At 43.4% G+C, this 20,197-nt stretch overlaps 1 protein-coding gene across 1 annotated transcript in view; it reads left to right on the top strand.

Moving 5' to 3' along the window:
* LOC132815185 (fibrocystin-L-like) overlaps positions 1–17,985 on the top strand; it is a 213,570-nt gene extending 195,585 nt beyond the window's left edge. The window contains 10 exon segments of the mRNA XM_060824000.1: positions 1,132–1,289; positions 2,959–3,094; positions 3,798–4,110; positions 9,136–9,167; positions 10,211–10,362; positions 14,454–14,600; positions 14,796–14,949; positions 15,675–15,884; positions 16,614–16,751; positions 17,528–17,985. Coding sequence (XP_060679983.1) covers positions 1,132–1,289; positions 2,959–3,094; positions 3,798–4,110; positions 9,136–9,167; positions 10,211–10,362; positions 14,454–14,600; positions 14,796–14,949; positions 15,675–15,884; positions 16,614–16,729 — 1,418 coding nt within the window. The 3' untranslated portion in view covers positions 16,730–16,751; positions 17,528–17,985.
* Positions 17,986–20,197: the final 2,212 nt, after the last annotated feature.

Below are 20,197 nucleotides of genomic sequence, written 5' to 3'. Positions count from 1 at the left end.
TCATCCATTTTGATAGGAACAACGATAAAAAGGACTATTATTTCAATAGTAAAAAATTGCAGCATGCTGCTATGCAGAGTGACCTGGATGTCCCTGTCACAGAGGTTGGCTTGCAGATGCATCAGGTAATTAAAAAGGCAAATGGAATTTTGTCCCTCATTGCTGAACGGATTGAGTTGAAAAGCAGGGAGGTTATGTTGCAGCTGTGTAGGGTGCTGATGAATTGGGAAGGAACTTTTTTTAAGAGAAAGTAAGGACTGCAAATGCTGGAGATCAGAGTTGATAGTGTGGTGCTCGCAAAGCACAGCAGGTCAGGCAGCATCTAAGGAGCAGGAGAATTGACGTTCTAGGCATAAGTCCTTCATCACGATTCCTAACGAAGGGCTTATACCCGAAACGTCAATTCTCCTGCTCCTCAGATGCTGCCTGACCTGCTGTGCTTTTCCAGCACCACACTCGATTCGGAACTTTTTCACTCAGAGGGTTGTGAATCTGTAAAATTCCCTGCCCAGTGAAGTAGTTGAGGCTGCCTCACTGAATGTTGTTAAAGCTAAAATAGATAACTTTTTGAACAACAAAGAAATTAAGGGTTATAGTGAAAGGGCGGGTAAGTGGAGCTGAGGCCACGAAAAGATCAAGCATGATCTTATTGAATGGCAGAGCAGGCTTGAAGGGCCAGATGGCGCCATTCTCCTGGTTCTTATGAAGTTTTATGAATTAAGACCTTCTAGCCCATCATGCTATTAACCCTCTTCTCTCCTCAGGAAGTCAGTGATAATGCCTGATGACACAGTCCCTGACTTATGCTATGATCAGGAAGGCAGCGCCTATGTGCTAGAGGGCACCCAGTGCTGTGAATCAGCTGCTGATCACCTTCTGATCTATTAGACCATTTTGATTTAAAAACAGTTTTGTGGGCTGTTGAGGCATGTGGTCAGGACCCAAATTATTCATGTTTCCGGCACCACTTTCGACACCCAGAGTTAGGGTTTCACCTTAAAAAGCATAAAACGAAATAAAATGGGTCTTACTCAATGATTGTTGAAGCATGATTGATTAAAATCCTGCACAGGCTTTAAGCTGTGTTGCTTGGCCGTGTGAAATAGTTTGATTATTTTTTTATTGTACCAGGCCCCCAGGATCATGGCTGGTGTTCTTCCTATGCTTGCAACAAGAGAGCCTCAATCTTCTACGCAGTTGTGGCCACAAACAAGTCATACGAGTTATATTTCACTGGCGTTAGCCCTCAGAACCTGCGCATAATTCTTCTCAACATAGATGACAGCAAAGTAAGGAGGTGTTGATGCCAGAGCTCATGTTTTATATATCTTGTTTGCCCAATTTCAGTACGTTTTTCTCATTAACCAAATGCGTAAGTATGACATTGCCTAATTGCTCAGGTGTGAGTGTGTGTGTTTGTCTGTGTGTGTGTGTGTGTGTGTGTGTGTGTGTGTGTGTGTCTGTGTGTGTGTGTGTGTGTGTGTGTCTCTGTGTGTGTGTCTGTGTGTGTATGTCTGTGTGTGTGTGTGTCCGTGGCGTGTGTGTCTGTCTGTGTGTGCGTGTCTGTCTCTGTGTGTGTGTCTGTCTGTGTGTGTGTATATCTGTGTGTGTTTGTGTGTCTGTGTGTTTGTGTGTCTGTGTGTGTGTATGTCTGTGGTGTGTGTGTCTGTGGTGTGTGTGTCTGTCCGTGTGTGTGTATCTGTGTGTGTTTGTCTGTCTGTGTGTGTGTGTGTCTGTGTGTGCGTGTCTGTCTCTGTGTGCGTGTCTGTGTGTGTGTGTGTGGATGTGTGTCTGAAGACCTGAGGCTCGCAGAAGCAGTTGGCACCAAAAGGGTTATGCACATGAGGAGGCAACCTTGACCTCACTCATCCTTCAATAAACTGCACCATTTGATAAAACTTTAGTTTTACATCCTACCCAATTTTACACTTGTTAAAGTTAATATTGGTTGGGTCCAATTCCCTTGAGATTCAGATCTGGAAAGATGAATTAAAATTTCTTGCATTCACTGAGAAAGAGGTGATCAAACGCATGAAGGTCACTGATGGTGAAAGAGTAAAGACATGGATGGAGAGGGATTAATACTGAGCATAGTCTGGTGTGGAAGTATCAGTGTCAGTGTCAGTGCATGAAAATTGAACTCCTTTGCTAAACCAGTGAATGACAAAGACACAAATTCTGAACACTATCAGCACACTGTGAATCTGAACCTTAATTTTTATTCTTCATATCTTTACCTTGCCTGATGCCTAGTGCTCGGTTCCCACTGCCCTACATCTTGTCTGCTATTGCTATTAATCTCTCGATAACCCACACATATTCAGAGCATTGTAGAGACAACCCAAGAAGATTCAAACATTCAGCACCGGGAGGGTTTGATAAAACATCTTTTTATTTTGATTCAAATAACATTTGGATGGTATAAAAATAGATCAGAAACAAGTCTGGATTCTAACTCTCAACCTTCCCTTTTCCCCCTTAAAATTAGGACCAGGGGATAAGAATTAGACATCTGCTGGACATGTGATAGAACATGTGACAAATCATTTCACAATTTAAAATGGGAAATCGTAGGAAAGTGCTAGCCTCAAGCATGACCAAGAAATATGGCGTACATGGGAGATAATTACCTGCTATCTTGTAACAAACATGTACAAAGTATTACATTGATGATAAATTCTGAAATCGGTTTTTGGCTATCTTGAATTTTTTATTTGCTTGTTGTATTGTTATAGACCGAGTGTGAGGTGTTTAAAGCCCACAGTCAAATAAGGTGTTTCTAAAAGGGACCAGAGAAGGGTTAACTGCAGCATTTTTTTGGGAAAGTGTAACAGAGAGTCTACAAGTTAAATAGCCACGTATCTCACTTTGCATAAAAAGAAAGAAATGCATTTATGTGGCAGGAAGTGAAAGGTAATAAATTTGAAGCTAATAATCATTTTTGTAATTTAAAAAAAGGTTATACGTTTGGCAATATATTACTCCACATCTCAACGACTGGAAGTGTATGTGAATAATACCTTCGTACCCCCTACTAATGCAAAATGGAATGCTGACAACACTGACTTCACACTAAAGGGCCCAACCTATGCAGGTAAACCAACGTCAAACCGTTTTCTTTATGAATCACCTGGATACTGGCAATAAGTGCACCAGACTTCAAGTGAATCTGCAATGAAATGAATGTCTCACCAACTGGACTTGGTTGAATGTAACACAAGCATTAACAACACTGAAATAGGCCTTTTGGCCCAAAAGGTGTTTTTGTTCTTCCCGAGTCTCCTCCCAAATATCTTCATCTTACCTCACTAGCACATCCTTCCCTTCCTTTCTCCATCATGTGTTTACCCAGCGTTCCCTTAAACTTGTCTGAACGATTCACCTCAACTACTCCCTATCTTAACAAGTTTGACATTCTCATCACCCTCTGGATAAAGGTGTTTCTCCTGAATTCCTGATCAGATTAATTAGTGACTATCTATCTGGACACATGTTTTGGTCTCGTAATGAATGGAAACATTTTCTCTGTCACCTTGTCAAACTTTTCTGTAACCTTAAAGAACTCTCTGTCAGAGTTCTGTGTCTTTGCTGGGAACAAAAAAGACACTAATTTTTTTTTGATGTGTACTGCCTCTCACTTCTGATGTCATTCTTGCAGATCCTTTCTGCGCTTTGTCCAATGTTTCTTGATCCTTTTTAGAACATAGTGACCAGAATTGTTTCAGTGTGGTGCAATCCCACGGTTCTATATTAATATAATAATTGTTCTCTTGACACATCTCATTATGTCTTCACAGGAGAATTCACTCCCAAGTTGGACTCCTCTGTCATTGGAGAAAATTACTTTGACAGAACCTATCAGATGCTTAATGTTCTGGTGAAAGGATCAACTCCAATTGAGATCCATACAGCTCCTGTCCTTCACATCTCCTTTAATCTACCTGCAATGACAGTGGATGAATTTTACGGCCCCAATCTAGTAGAAAATCTCGCCCTGTTCCTAAACGTACCTCAAAGTAAGATCCGCATTACTAACATTGTGCGTGAGACAGGGCTTCGCAGGAAGCGTGCTACAGGGATCACAGTTGAACTGGAAATCGGAGACCCGCCGTCAGAGCATTTTTCTGTGGACAATAGTAACTCTACCAACACCACCTCTACTGAAGGTAATCAGAGACTTTGTACATCTGCTGCTCATCACTTTATGTGTACCTAAAGAATGATATCCAGTGTAATTGACGATGAGTTCCAGGATGAGTAATCCAAATACAGAGGAACCTTGATTATCTGAACTACATGGGCAGCCAATATTTCGTTCGGGTAATTGATTATTTGATAAATTGATTCAATGCCTCTCCCCGGGGCTCGGAGTTTTCTGAAGTTTTCTTTTTCCTCACTCTGCCAGCCTTGCTCCCTCTCTCTGTCTCAGGGTTTGTTTCTGAGCAGAGACACACTTGTGTGTAAGGGACCTGCAGCATTGTTGAAGCCCCAGCCTCCCCCCGAATTAGTTTCAGTGGGATTGACACAGCAAGCACTCACTAAGTCTGCTCCCTGTTCAGAAGATTAGGCAGCAACACACCACGCGCAAGACCCTCCCACCCTGTCTGTGCCTCCGACCCCTCCCCATCTGCACCCCCCAACCCCGTCCAACACCGACCCCCGCCCACCCCTCCCACCGTCCACACCCCCCCAACCCATCCAACACCGACCACCGCCCACCCCTCCGACCGTCCACACCCCCCAACCCCGTCGAACACCGACCCCCGCCCACCCCTCCTACTGTCCACACGCCCCCAACCCCGTCCAACACTGACCCCCGTCCACCACTCCCCATCCACACCCCCCAACCCCATCCAACACCGACACCCATCCACCCCTCCCACCGTCCACACCCCCCCAACCCTGTCCAACACTGACTCCCATCCACTCCTCCCTGTCCACACCCCCCAACTCCATCCAACACCGACACCCATCCACCCCTCCCACCATCCACACCTCCAACACCATCCAATACCGACCCCCGTCAACCCCTCCCTGTCTGCACCCCCAACCCCATCCAACACCGAACCCCTTCACCCCTCCCCATCTGCATCCCCAACTCCATCCAACACTGACACCCATCCACCCCTCCCACCATCCACACCCCCAACACCATCCAATAACAAACCCCGTCAACCCCTCCCTGTCTGCACCCCCAACCCCATCCAACACCGGACCCCTTCACCCCTCCCCATCCGCATCCCGAACTCCATCCAACACCGACACCCATCCACCCCTGCCACCGACCACATCCCTCAACCCCATTCAACACTGACACCCCATCCACCCCTTCCACCGTTCTCACCCCCAACCCCATCCAACACCGACCCCCGTCCACCCCTCCTACCATCCACACCCCCCAACTCCATCCAACACCGACCCCCTTCTGCCCCTCCCACTGACCACTCCCCCCCAACCCCGTCCAACACCAACCCCCATCTAGCTGCCCCAGTCCAACCCCCCAACTCTACCTTCTATGGCCCCACCGTCTGCACTAAAACCCCGCCCCTCCCTCCTCCACCACTGTCCTCATCTGACCCAGCTGCCCCGTCCTCCTCTCCGCCCCAATAGCTCCTCCCCCATGAGGCCCTGTTCCGCCCTCTCCTCAGGGCAGCCGGACTGGACACCAACAGTAAGTTGCTGCTGCCTTTGGGAGGTGAGTCTCAAAATAGTGTGCGCATGCACACACACACACACCCACACACACACACCCACACACACACACCCCACACACACAGCCGCACACACACCTACACACTCACACACACACACCCACACACACACACCCCCACACACCCCACACACAGAGCCCCACACACACTTATGCACACACACACACCCCCACACACCCACACACCCCCCCCCACACACACACCCCACACATACACGCACGCGCACACACACACACACACACACACCCACACACAACCATACACAACCATACACACCCACACACCCCACACACACAGCCCCACACACCCCACACACACAGCCCCACACACACCTACACACACCTACACACACACACACACCCACACACACACACAACCCCACACACCTACACACAAACACACACCCCACATACTCAGCCCCACACACACCTACACACAAACACACACACACCCCACACACACATGCACACCCACCCACACACCCCCACCCCCCCACACACAAACCCCACACACACTGCCCCACACACAGCCACACCCACACACATACACACACACCCCATAGACACAGCCCCATACACACACACACCACATGCACAGCCCCACACACGCACACACCCACACACACAAGGACACACACACACACCCCACACACACACAGCCCCCCCCACACACACGCACACACACACACACACACAATGACACAGCCCAAACAGACACAGACACACACACAGCCATACACACACAATGACACACACACAGCCCCCCACACACAGCCCCACACAGACACACACACACAGACACACACACACACACACACACACACACACACACAGCCACACGCACACTGCCCCCCAACACACACACGATGACACAGCCCACACAGACACAGACACACACACACACAGACACAGCCACAAACACACATCCAGCCACCCACACACACACATGCACACACACAATGACTCAGCCATACACACACACATTGACAGAGCCCACACACTCACAGACACACACACAGACACACACACAAACACAGACACACACACACACACACACAGCCACACAGACACTTACACACAGCCCCCCACACATACACACACACACTCTCTCACACACATGCACATACACACACAAACGCGCACACACACACACACACACACACACACACACATGCGTTTACTATAACTTTTTGACAAGTTCCACCTTTGCCCTGTATAGGACAATGTTGGAGAAATTATTTGGGGAAGGACGTTCAGGATACACCCCTGCGTAGAACTCCAGGGAAAGTGTGGAGAGAGAGAAGGCGGGCAGTCAGTCATTTGGAGACGGTGCCTGGGCTCCCATCGATGCCCAGGACTGTTCTCGGCAGCACTTCAGTAAGCTGGGTTCATTTTTAATCATTGTAAACAAAAGACAGGATGAGCGTTGAAATACTTCTTTGAGGTAATGTTTCTATCAGGACCTTTAGATCTCCTTTGGATAATTTGAAATTTGGATAATTGATATTTGGATAATCGAGGTTCCTCTGTATTGAGAATTCAAATCCCAGTAAAGCATGTTATGAGAGTGAATTCAATAAATGCAGCAACGTCCAGGCCAATGTCAGGGAAGTGATCAGGACAAACTGTGAGATTGTCTTAAAAACAAAAACTGACTGGGTCATTAATCTCCTTTGGGGAGTGAATTTGTTGTCTACAGGTCATGGATTCAGTCCCACACTATGAGGATAAATCCTTATTGCCATCTGAAGTGACATAACGCCCCAATAGCCATTGAATCACTGGGATTCCCCTTCCTCACCCCATCACCACATCAGCTGTATCAGTTCAAGAAGGCAGTTTATCACCACCTTCTCATCCATTGCTGGGCACCCTGAGATCAAGATTTTCTTAACATATAAAAAAAAATTGGCTCTTGTTTTTAGATGTTAATTACAACTTCCTCCAGCAGCACATTCTTACAACAGTGAAGCAGACCATTCAGTCCAACTAGTCACAGTTAGTGTTTATCATCCTCAACACAAGATCATAATTGTAATTTCCCATTGTGCTTCTTTATTCTTCTATCCAATTTCCTTTGGCCACCAATCAGATCTATTCTTAAATAGTGTCTCATTTAACAACTTACACCAATGGTGATTTCACAGAACCTAACCCTCTCTGAATAAATAAATCCCTCTTCCAGACCCTATATATCTTGCATTCAGTTTTATTATTTATTTCTCCCCAAGTCTGTACTTATAATCACTGGAAACAGTTTGTTTATTTTTATCCTCTGCCAATTCTTCATGGCTGGAACGTTCATTTCCAGATGTTTCGTCATGCTTCAAGGTAACATCTTCAGTGGGCCTCTGGGTGAAGTACTGTTGATAATTCCTGCTTTCTATTTATATGTTTGGGTTTCTTTGGGTTGGTGACATCATTTCTTGTGCTGATGTCACTTCCAGTTCTTTTTCTTAGGGGGTGCTAAATGGGATCCAAGTCAATGTGTTTGTTGATAGAGGTCTGGCTAGAATGCCATACTTCTAGGAATTCTTGTGTGTGTCTCTATTTGGCTTGTCCTAAGATGTATTGTCCCAATCGAAGTAGTGTCCTTCCTCATCTGTATGTAAGGATACTAGTGAGAGAGGATCATGTCGTTTTGTGGCTCTCTGTGAACCTTTCAGCTCAGAGAGCAAACCTACATCCAGAACCTCAATGTGAGCTACAAATCTTCTCAAAACTCCATCAAACTATCATTGAATCTCCTCTATTCTAATGAAACTGATCTGATTTTCTTAAACAGTCAGACAAGTGGTAAAGATATTAAAATATATGTTGGTGTGTAGACTCGTTGATTTACCCAGTCGTAACGTTGTATCCCCAGATATTCTGAATTAATTAAAAAATATCAATCCTAGTCCTGAAATCCCAAAATCATTTCTGTCCTCGCATGTTCTAGAATTCCAGATCTTCAGTTCCCTTTTAGTGAAGAATTGCTTCTAGATATCACCTTGAATGAACTGGGGCATGGTGGGTGAGCAGTTGGTGATAATGAGGTAAAAACAAGGACTGCAGATGCTGGAAACCAGAGTCTAGATTAGAATGGTGCTTGTTTCCTTCCTCATGTTTGACCTGATGCCATGATATTTCATGTGGTCTGGACCTTATGTTGAGGGCTTCCAATTCCACTGTCACATCTGCTGTGTCCTGCTAGTAGGAAAGAAAGTAATGTGGAATCGTGATGGAGGTGTCTGAGGCATTATTTGGAAGGTATAAGTATAACTATGTCAAGCTTCTGCTTGTCTATAGGACAGCTGTCCCAATTTTGGCACCACCATTTATGACTAAATATGGCAGGACCAAAGAGATTAGATCCGATGCATTGGATGTAGAATTGCTTAATGCCACAGATGTTGGGAATGTGGTCTTCACAGTGTCAACAGGGTTGTGTTTGTCATTGACAATGGCAGTGTCAGTGGTCAATTTTATTTCATTACTCAGAACAGTTTTATGTGACTGAGTGTCAAGCTTGACCATTTCATTGGACATAATTAACCACATTACTGTGGTTCAGGAGTCACATGTAAGTCAAACCACATAAACATAGCAGATGGTCTTCCCTGAAGTGAACCAGTGAATTATGAGAATCAACAATGGTTACATGGTTTTTAATTGGACTTGCATTTATAAATTCCAAAATTTATTTAATTGAATTTTCAACATGTGCATTTGGATTTGAAGCCAAATGCCCGGAACACTAGTTTGGAGTTCTGGATTATTAGTCCAGTGACATCCCCGTTACACTGTCACATCCTTTGTCATGCTTATTGTGTTGACGCATCTGTCTTGTGTAGAAACCTTCCTCCTTTTTTATTTCTGAGGGTATAACTATCACTGGTGTAGAAATTCTCTAGCACTCTGTGTACATTTAACGCTTTTGACAGTTTCCTGCAGCACACACCCTTAATTGTGATATGGAAAAAGGTGGAAAATATGAAGAGGAAACCATTCAGCCTTTCAGACATTATTCACCATTTAATTGGATTTGTACCACAGTTCCACTTTTCCACCTTGCATCCAAATTGTATTGTCCAACAAAAATCTCTTGATCAAAACAAAGACAGAAATTGCTGGAGAAACTCGGGAGGTCTGGCAGCATCTGTAGAAAGAAAGAAGTCTCAATCCTTTAATTTGCATCCACTCTCTTTTGAAGGAGTTAGCTCAAGACTTTCATTACAAGTTCAGTATTCTTTGAAAGAAGAATTCATGTCAGCCATTTTGACACAGGTTAAACTGTTCTCCCATTGAAGTCAGGAGTCTGCAGAAATTTCCCTCCCCTCTCGCCACCCCACTCAATAAATGAGATGATGACTGCGTGCAAGTGCAATTTCCCTGGGTCCCAGTTTGTCTACCAGTCACTCTTCACGTGAAATGCTGAATTAATCTTGTGAAAATGTTCAGAGATTTGTGGAAAGCTTGGTCCACTGACCTGATGTGTGTTAATTTCACATTATTCAGGCAAACTGAAGTTCAATGATCTGAAGGAAATAGCCAGCAATCTTGGTGAGGCCATGCTCACTGGAAACCTGAGTGCTTCCCTGGACATTAAAATCTCTACAATGGATCTTTCCAGTCCAGTGCCACCTCCAGGTGATGCAGAGTGGGCTCAGGTAACACTTTATGTCTGCACTTCATTTCTGTCAACAAATATACACTCCTCTGGTGGAAATAAAATCACAGCAAAAAATGCAATTAACTACATAAATGGGCAGGATAAAATTAACATATTCTCCCCTCCACCCCATATTTAGCAGTAACTGGGAATAACATGTCTATGACCCAGCTTATAAGGTTATATTTCAAATATGACCACCTTACTTACTTCCTGAAAGTGTGATAATGAATATTTTTACTTACATTTGCACTAAGGTTTGTCAATGAGTTTATAAATGTGCTTTCACAAATTCACGTTGCCCCAACGCTAAATCCATGGCTCTGACCCCTCACCAAAATGAGCAACATGGAAGAAATCCACCCTTTAATTCTGAGTGAGCATGTAGGTTCAGATGCCCCAGACCTCGGACCAGTTGGATAGGAATGAAATTTTGAGGTTGGAATCCATTTTAGAAATTGAACTCTAGTTCATCTGGATTGAAGTGGCTAATGTACATGGTTGGCTTGATCGCAACTGTCTCAGTAAAAATGTTACCCACCACGCACCCGCTCCCCGTCCCTGTTTCTTTCATATCAGAAACACTCTGCGCCTGGTTAGAAAACTGAGAACTGAAACTGGTTTTGGAGACGTTTACGTGGATGTAAATCTTGGTATCTACCCTTTTCATAAGTTGTGGCTGCTTTTCAAACTTCTACCTGAATTTCTCACAGTGGAGAAAAAGACTTCTCCAAATATCACTGATGAAATGAGCCTTTTTAATAGGCGGAACCATGCCCAGGAATTCATTCCATGTGAAAAATGTAAAATAAAAAATCTGCATCTTTGTAAGAATCCAAGTTTGGCTGTCTATTTAGCAACTGCACAGGAGTACCCTCAGGTATTTGTTATCTCTTCCTGGAGATGATTTCAGTGAAGAAGTGTGAGGTGTAACTTTATATCATTGGATGCTTGAAGGGCACAAAAAATGGGATTTAACAGCAGATGGAACTATTAAGGTATAAGGAAGTTCGATAGAGCTCATGTGAAGAGCACAAATTGGTTAGGCCAAATGCCTCGTTTCCATGTAATTGCTTTACTCAACAATACGTGTTGTGGAAAGGCACGTAGGCTGTGAAATATTATAATTAAGACTACATAGTCTAGAATGAGTATACTATGCTTGTAATGAATTACATACTTGCTAAACTCCTTATGATATTTGGGAGTGACAGGTAAAGCAATAAGACTTTATGGCACAAATGCGGAGTTCAAAGATTTCAGAAAATTTGCATAATGGAAGACACATGTGAAAAGATTATTCACAAAGAGAAGTCTCAAATCTGTCTACGCCTGCCTCTTTGTCGGCCACGTCGAACAGTCCCTCTTCAGTACATACACAGGCACTGTGACCAACTCTTCCGCCATTACATTGATGACTATATCAGTGCAGCATCCTGCACCCAGGCTGAATGGGAGCAGGTCATTGGCTTCACTCACAACTTTCACCCTGCTCTCAAAATCACTTGGAGGAGAAAGTGAGGACTGCGGATGCTGGAGATCAGAGCTGAAAATGTGTTGCTGGAAAAGCGCAGCAGGTCAGGCAGCATCGAAGGAGCAAGAGAATCGACGTTTCAGGCATGAGCCCTTCATGCCCGAAATGTTGATTCTCCTGCTCTTTGGATGCTGCCTGACCTGCTGCGCTTTTTCAGCAGCACATTTTCAGCTCTCAAATTCACTTGGTCCATTTCAGACACCTCCCTCCCAAATCTTGACCTGTCCATTTCTATCTCTGGTGACAGTCTCCAGGCAGACATTTACTGTAAAACCACAAAATCCCATAACTTTCTGGACTAAACCTTCTGCAAGAACTCCATCCCGTTCTCCCAATGCCTCCATGCATCTGCTCGGATGAGGAGACATTCCACTCCCAAGCATCCCAGATGTCCACCTATTTTGAACAGTGTGCTTTTCTCCGTTCTGTCTCAGTTTACTGTATCCAGTGCTCCCAATGCAGCCTTCTCTACATCGGAGAGACCAAACGTAAACTCAGGGCACATTTTGCCAAGCATCTCAACTGGGCCTGCAGGGACTGACCTGACCTTCCAGTCACCACCCATTTTAATTCCCCTTCCCATTCCCTTTCTGATATGACCATCCTTGGACTCCTCTATTGCCACAGCGAGTCAGACCGCAAATTGAAGGAATAACACCCCATCCTCCGCCTGGGCAGCCTACAGCCCAGAGGACTCAACATTGTGTTCTCCAATTTCCAATAACCTACCTTCCGAGACCCTCCCATCGACCAACCAGGTCGTACCCTCTACCTGTATTCACCCATCCCTATCTCACCTCTCCCCCCACCCTGCCTTTATCTGAAGCTCCTTGTATACCCACCCCCAGTTCTCAAGAAGGGTTACAACCAAACATCGACTTCTCCACCTCCTGATGCTGCCTGGCTTGCTGTGTTCTTCCAGCCTCCTGCCTATCTACCTTGAATTCCAGCATTTGCAGTTCTTTTGTCTCTAATAAGAAAGGAAAGGCAGACATTTGTTCTAATGTTGTTAGTTTCATGTTTTATCTGATGAGTATTCTCTTTTAACTTCTTCCTAATTGCTCTGATTTCCACAAATTTTAGGACTTATCGAAAGCATCACCATTAGTACAGTGACTCAGCACCCCTGGAAGTCTGTCTCAGTTTACAATAATAATTGTCAGAAGCTGCCCATTTCCACCTGACCCCATCTTATCTCCATGTTCACTGATATTGAAAAGGGCTGACATTCTTTCCTGACATGTAACAAACATTAAATGGTGTAGCTATCTTTCATATAAACGACAATCAAATTCTGGTTGGAATCATCATGGCAAGTCACGGCCTTTGTGAGTGCTAGCCCCAGCGTCCATAATGGAGGTTGCAAAATGATGTATTATTTGAACAATGAATGGATATACTTGATGCCTTTCCACAATCAGTGTACTTGAACAGGAGATAACCTTCTGTCTTGTATCAAAAGCAATCGCCACTTAAAGATCACTGGCTGTGAATTCTGATAGAGGAAGACATATTTAATAATAGCATTGATTCACGGCCATCAGCAGTGATGGGTATATTCCAACACTGTCTTTTTTGCAATAAATCCAATTGTGATTAACCAATTAATTTTCTTGGCAAAATTCTGAATAAGTCCCTATCTTATCTTCAGGGCAGCACGGTGGCACAGTGGTTAGCACTGCTGCCTCACAGCGCCAGGGACCTGGGTTCAATTCCCGCCTCAGGCGACTGACTGTGTGGAGTTTGCACATTCTCCCCGTGTCTGCGTGGGTTTCCTCCGGGTGCTCCGGTTTCCTCCCACAGTCCAAAGATGTGTGGGTCAGGTGAATTGGCCATGCTAAATTGCCCGAAGTGTTAGGTAAGGGGTATATGTAGGGGTATGGGTGGGTTGCGCTTCGGCGGGTCGGTGTGGACTTGTTGGGCCGAAGGGCCTGTTTCCACACTGTAAGTAATCTAAGTAGTCTTATCTCATCATGTGTAAACCTCATTCTTGTCCTTGTTACCTCTAGACTTGACTAGTCTAACACACCCCCTGGCTTGTCTCCCACATCATACCATATGTAAACCTGAAATTAGACAAAACTCTAATCCTAAAGCACATTAAGTTCCATTCACCTATCTTCCTACACCACCACCCCCCCCCACTCCACTTACTGAACTCCATTTGTTCAGCAACATTTCAATTTTAAAATTCTCAAACCTGTTTTCAAATCCTCATCACTCCTTGTCTCTGTAATGTCCTCCAGTCTCATGGTTTTGAGATCAATGCATTTTGTGATCTTGTCCTGTTTAGCATTCCTGGTTTTAATTAAGCCACAGCTGATGTCTGCCTTCAACATGCAGACCACAAGGTCTGGAATTCCCTTTTTAAAACTCTGCTTCCTTTAAGGTGTCCCTTAAAACTGACTTACTCGACAAAGCTTTTGGTGACATGTTCTAATATCTGATTATGTTAACTTGGTATCCAACTCTATTTAACATTCCTGTGAAATGCCTTGGGAGGCTTTACTGTCAGAGACTCAGTATAAATGTTGTTATTGCTTCTGTTGCTGTAGACGACTTCAAAACCAGTGCTGAGCAGAACAGCAAGAACCAACCACATGGCTACTGTGACCGGTCTCGTTGTGGTCAGACAGCCAGTTGCTGGACAAACCGGGCAACTGTTGAATCAACAGCCCAGCGTGAAGGCAGTGGATGATGCTGTAAGTTTGGTTTCATTTGAGAAGCTTAATTTGCATTGTTGATTAGCCATTTTTTTTAAAGAATTGTTCTTGAAAGTGGGTGAGCCACACAAATAATAGCTCCATTGTTCGAACCATTGTGTGTTGCATTCTGCTACACAGTGTTGTAGTACAGTGTCGCAGTGCAGTATGTGATGGTCCTGTTCCGTGTTCCAGGGTAACTGTGTGTCAGTGGGTGTTACCTCATGGGAGTTGGTTGCTGTTCTCCTGAATTCTCAGAATGTGACTGTTACTGGACTTAATGGGACAACGAGTATCTTATTCAAAGGTTGTTGGGCAAACTACACTGACCTCTCCATCAACACAAATGGTAAGTGGAACCTGCAGCTTGGTCCTCACATCATCATTGTGTACAGAGTTTCCAAATTAAAGTAAAACTCTAACTTTTAGACGTGATATGTTTCATACTGACTCTGTGACCATTCATATTGTTTCTCTGCATTTGTAAGATTTGTGGCGTGGACACTGAAATTATGTCAGATTGAGACAGGCAACAACACCCTGCCACAACATTACTGACTGTAGGCTGAAGTGGGGCAGGGACGGGGGGAGGGGTGAGGTGTCAGGTGTCAGGAGTTGTGCAGGATTTTCACATTATGAAACTTATTTTAACTACTCGACTTTCCCATTCCACCTCTATTGATTCCAGGGAAAGGTGGGTGGGGTGGTCATGGTGAAGGATGAGTAAAAAGGGTCATATCCATGTTTGAGCAAAGAATGGTGAGGGCCCTATTGGAATGAACAGCAGGGATCCCAGTCAAAAGGGAGAACAGGCAATGGGGGAGGGGGGGTCACTGATTAAAAGTTGGACTAGTCTCCTCGTTGGACCCAGGTTTTCAGACATTCATTCAGTGCATTGAATCAAGATTTGAATTGTTTAATACAACACTTACTTTTTCAAATGGATAGAGAATTTATCAGGAGCATTATGCCATAGACAAGAAAATGGTTTGTTTCTGTGCTGTGCAAATTTTATGTAAATGATAATATAGCTCCGAAACAGTTGGTCTGTTTTTTTTTATTATTATGTCACAGGTACCAGCTACAAACTCGTGTTCGAACTGAGGTCGATTAAAACTTATTCTGGCACCTTCTCTGTGAAACAAATAAATGACACCCCTGGGAAACCCTCAGGCCCCAGCCCATCCTTGGCTCTCAGTAATTCACAGGGCATCATTTGTGGCTCCATTGTGGGAGGCCTTGTGCTCATCCTCCTCATTGCTGGCATAACCTGGAAATTAACAGGTGGGCATAGGAATTAGCTGTCACTGAAATACTTTTTCATTCCTTCATATTTTGTTAATCAACAGCAGACTTTTGTCGTTCACATGATATATTTTAGGGCAGAGCAATGATCTACTTACATTCATTCATTCACCACAGGATATGGGCTTCACTGCATTTATTGTTCATCCCTAATTGCTCTCAAGGTGGTAGTGGTGAGCTGCCTTCTTGAACCAATGTAGGTCTAGTGTAGGGTCACCGACAGTGGTATTAGGTAAGGAGTTACATAACTTTGATGTCACAACAACGAAGGAAGTTTCAACTGAGCTGGGTGTGTGGCTTAGAAGTGGCAGTGTTTCAATGCCATGGTTAACCTTGTGACCTCTAACACGTAGAGAGACAACCTTGGGAGCTGCTTGCAAAGGACGATTGGTAAGTTGCTGCAGTGCGTCTTGTCAATGGCATCAGTGCTGGAGGGTGTGGTGGGAGGAGGGGCATTTGAAAAGGGAGTTCATTTTAGTATGTTTTGCAAGGGACATAAATGAATAAGTTTCACACAATATTAATCCACTCTGTATGGGCACCTCCCAGTTGTTAATTCATCCCCTGAATAGTTTCTCACACAGAGTTGCTCTGGCAGAGATGCATTGACATAAAGTGACTTCAGCGGGGCTGTAGAGAGGGTCAGTAAAGGTTGCTGGTCCAGCTCACGACTTTGAATTTTCACACTGCTTTACTGTTTACTCGCAGCTGGCAACATGAGGAAGATTCAGGCGTCTGGCATGCCTGAGACACAAGAGAAGAAACAAGCCGATACAGTTGCTGGTCATAAACCAGACCATAGCCTCCCACCAGTGCAAAACTGACCAGCTTAAAGCATGAAACATGGTAAATGTCCTCCATTACACGAGTTGCAATTGAACAAAGAAAATAGACTGTTAAGACTCAGCACTTCATCACTGACTATTTTAACCACCCAACATCCAAGTTAAATGTTTTAAACCTTAATTCATCCCAACTTCAGCTGAACCAGAGAATCCTGTCTGCCCTGTTATCCCTCTTAATCACAGTGATCGTTTCCAGTTCCCCTATACTCCCTGGTGCATCATCGATTGTCACCTAAAAGATTATGATCTTGAGGAGTTGGATTGTTATTGAGAGGCAGTTCATGGACGATTTACTCCCCTGATTCTTGGAGGATGGAAGGGTTGTCTTATAAGGAATGTTTCAGGTTGGGCTGAAAGAAGAATAATTCAATGGCATATAACACATGGCATGAATGATGATGTCTATGATTCTGTTTAATTACTCAGAAATCCAATCGGTTATATTTAAATTCCCCAGTTCTCACATGGCTTATATGTTGAATGGCCTTAATTTATCTCCTTAAGTACCCAAAACTATATCAGTACTTTACTGTTCCAAATCTCAAATTCTGAGGGGGGGTGGCTTGATGCTAGATGTGGACAGCATTATCCTTTGTGGGGGAACCTAGAAATTAGAGTGGAGTTGATGGAGCAAAAAAAAGGACGGTCCCACAAGTAAACCTGATTGGGGAGATTGTATCTAATAGGAAAATACTAAAGTCTGAGTTTCAGTATTTCATATATCAATTTAAATAGTATATTCAATATCTGAATTGAATCTGTTCAATTCTTTTGCAGATGAAAGCAACCAGAATTGAGTGAAAATGAAGCAACAAATGAAATCCAACAGTCTTTTATTTTCAGGGCAAGTTGATTATAGCCCAACACAATAGTGAGATTTCCATTAGGTTAACCTTCAGATTTCTCATCCAATGAAACTAAACTTTGCCAAGAGTGTATCTTCATAACTTACTGATCATTGTGGCAGTCACTCTCCTGCAAATTTTCTCGATGTTTTTGATCAAAATTAAGAACCAGCTGGGGCAGCTGTTGGGAGCTGGCAAGGGGAGAAGAGATATCATTTGAGATGAATGCTCTAATTTTAATGAAAAATGTACATATTACAATGTCCAATCCAGGTACATATCATTCACATGTTGACATTTGAAGGCATTCCTCATCATTCAGTAAATATACAGAAAGGTCAAAAGTCACATTGATTTTGATAATTGTATGGCATATAACACATGGCACGAATGATGGTTTCTATGATTCTGTTTAATTATTCAGAAATCCATAATTAATCAGAAGTCCAATTAGTTATATTTGGATTCCCCAGTTCGCACATGGCTTACATATTGAATAGTCTTAGTTTATCTCCTTAAATACCTAAACTATATCCAGTACTTTACTGTTGCAATTCAAGTATTCCTGCTCCCAATCTCAAATATTTTGTTTACCTCTCTGCTTTAATCTAACAGCTGCATAACAAGGAGTGTAAGTCCACACACAATTCTCACTAATTAATAGTCTACTGTCCATCCTTACAAATTACATTACTTTGCATCATGTGAAGGATGCACAGACAACTAAAGTCAATGATAGACAGTGATGTTGGTCTGATTTACATTTTTGCTAATATTTGATTTTTGGTTTACAATGACGTTGAATGGCTGTGTTCAATTAAAATACAATGATCTGCTTCCGTACACAATACCAATTAAAATGTTTTGAGTTTGGCATTTATTTTGCAAGAATTCTTAATCAATTGCATTATTCAGTCATAAATAACTTGAGTTTATGCTTACTAATATTCAGGGCTGCCTTTAAATAAAGTCAGTCAGTCTCATGGGCTGTAGAATCAATGCAGTTGTGATGAAAGTTTTAACAAACTCCTTTGCTCTACCCCAACTCTGCCAGCAGGCTGAGGTTGGTGCACATGGTCTGCTCATCTTTTTATCAAAAGAATTAGGGAGAAACTGCACCAGATGATTGGAGAGACCATGGCATTATGATAGTCGCTGCTAAAGACTAGTAATCCTGATAACCAGGCTAACTCTGGGGCATGGGTTCAAATCGCATCATGGCAGCTCGTGGGATTTAGATTTAATTAGTACATCTGGAATGAAAAACTGATCTCAGTAATGGTGACTGTGACAACTTAATAATTGTTGTAAAAACAATCTGGTTTATTAATGCCTCTTGAGGAGGGAAATCTACCATCCTTGCATGGTTTCATGCCTCCACGTAACTCCAGACCCACAGTCAACTCTTACTTGCCCCTCAGATAGCTAAGCAATTCATTCTGTTTAAGGGCAGTTAGAAATGGACAACAAATGCCAGACACATCCACATTCCATATAAGAATAAAGAAAACACAGTAAATGAGGTTCTGCGTAATTTGCCCAACAAAACTAGCACCAAGCTACACAAACAGAAGGGAACCACAAAGGTTTTCACAGATGGTACTCAGCACAGAATCAGAAGTTTCCACTTTAAAATCTCATACCAGGGCCTTGAGCATGTCACACCTTACTCATGAGCTGTTAAATGTTTCTTGTCTGACTCTAATTATCTCTAATTTTTTGGACTTCCTAAAAACCTAGTTTGCAAACTGAATTCAGAGGACAGGAAGTAGGTAAATTTAGTAAAGCAGAAATTTTTGGCATCTGAAGACTGAGTGCAAATCTTGTCAGACGTTAAACCACATCTGGTGTGCAGGCAGCTACATCAAAGGTTAGGATGTAGAACAGGGAGATATGTAGCAACAGTCTGTTCTCAGTCACCGATTTGCAACAGATGAGTAAATGCAGTCTGTTTTCACCAACGGTTGTCACAAACAATTTGGTTGGCAAAAAAAAAGGCAATCTACTAATATTTGGATCAGCTTCAAACTTCATGAAAATTATGTACAGCCTGGGTTCACTGGAGAATAGATCTGCACTTACAACATCACTGCAATGAAGCATAATGGAATAAATAAAAGACTGCATGCACGTGTGCAGAAAATCCCACAGACCAAACTATACCGCAGTATACAGGATGTTCAGTAGGTCTATATGTCCTGGCAACTTCCTTTTTCATTTTACATTATTGCAGTTAGTCTTGCTTTGAAAGGAAAGGAGCATGCAGTCAACAAGATAAGGACAGAATGGTAGTATATGGCCTTGTATTCTACACATCAACAAAAATCCTAGTGTCATTTTTCATGCTTCAATAAAATATCCGGCACACACAAATTAACCAACTTTTCTTTTACAGAAATTATTTTATCAAACTTTAGGGTTAAGAGGCATGTGGTGTATTAGCTTTTATTGGTGGAGGGATTGAGTTTTGGAACCATGAGGTCATGCTGCAGCTGTGTAAAACTCTGGTGCCACACTTGGGTGTGTTGCATACAGTTCTGGTCACCACATTATAGGAAGAATGTGGAAGCTTTGGAAAGGGTTCAGAGGACATTTATAATGA

Source organism: Hemiscyllium ocellatum, chromosome 4, assembly GCF_020745735.1.
Source record: "Hemiscyllium ocellatum isolate sHemOce1 chromosome 4, sHemOce1.pat.X.cur, whole genome shotgun sequence".
NCBI classification, from domain to species: Eukaryota; Metazoa; Chordata; class Chondrichthyes; order Orectolobiformes; family Hemiscylliidae; genus Hemiscyllium; species Hemiscyllium ocellatum.
Note: the sequence above shows the minus strand (reverse complement) of the source record. Positions and strands in the feature narration are given on the sequence as shown.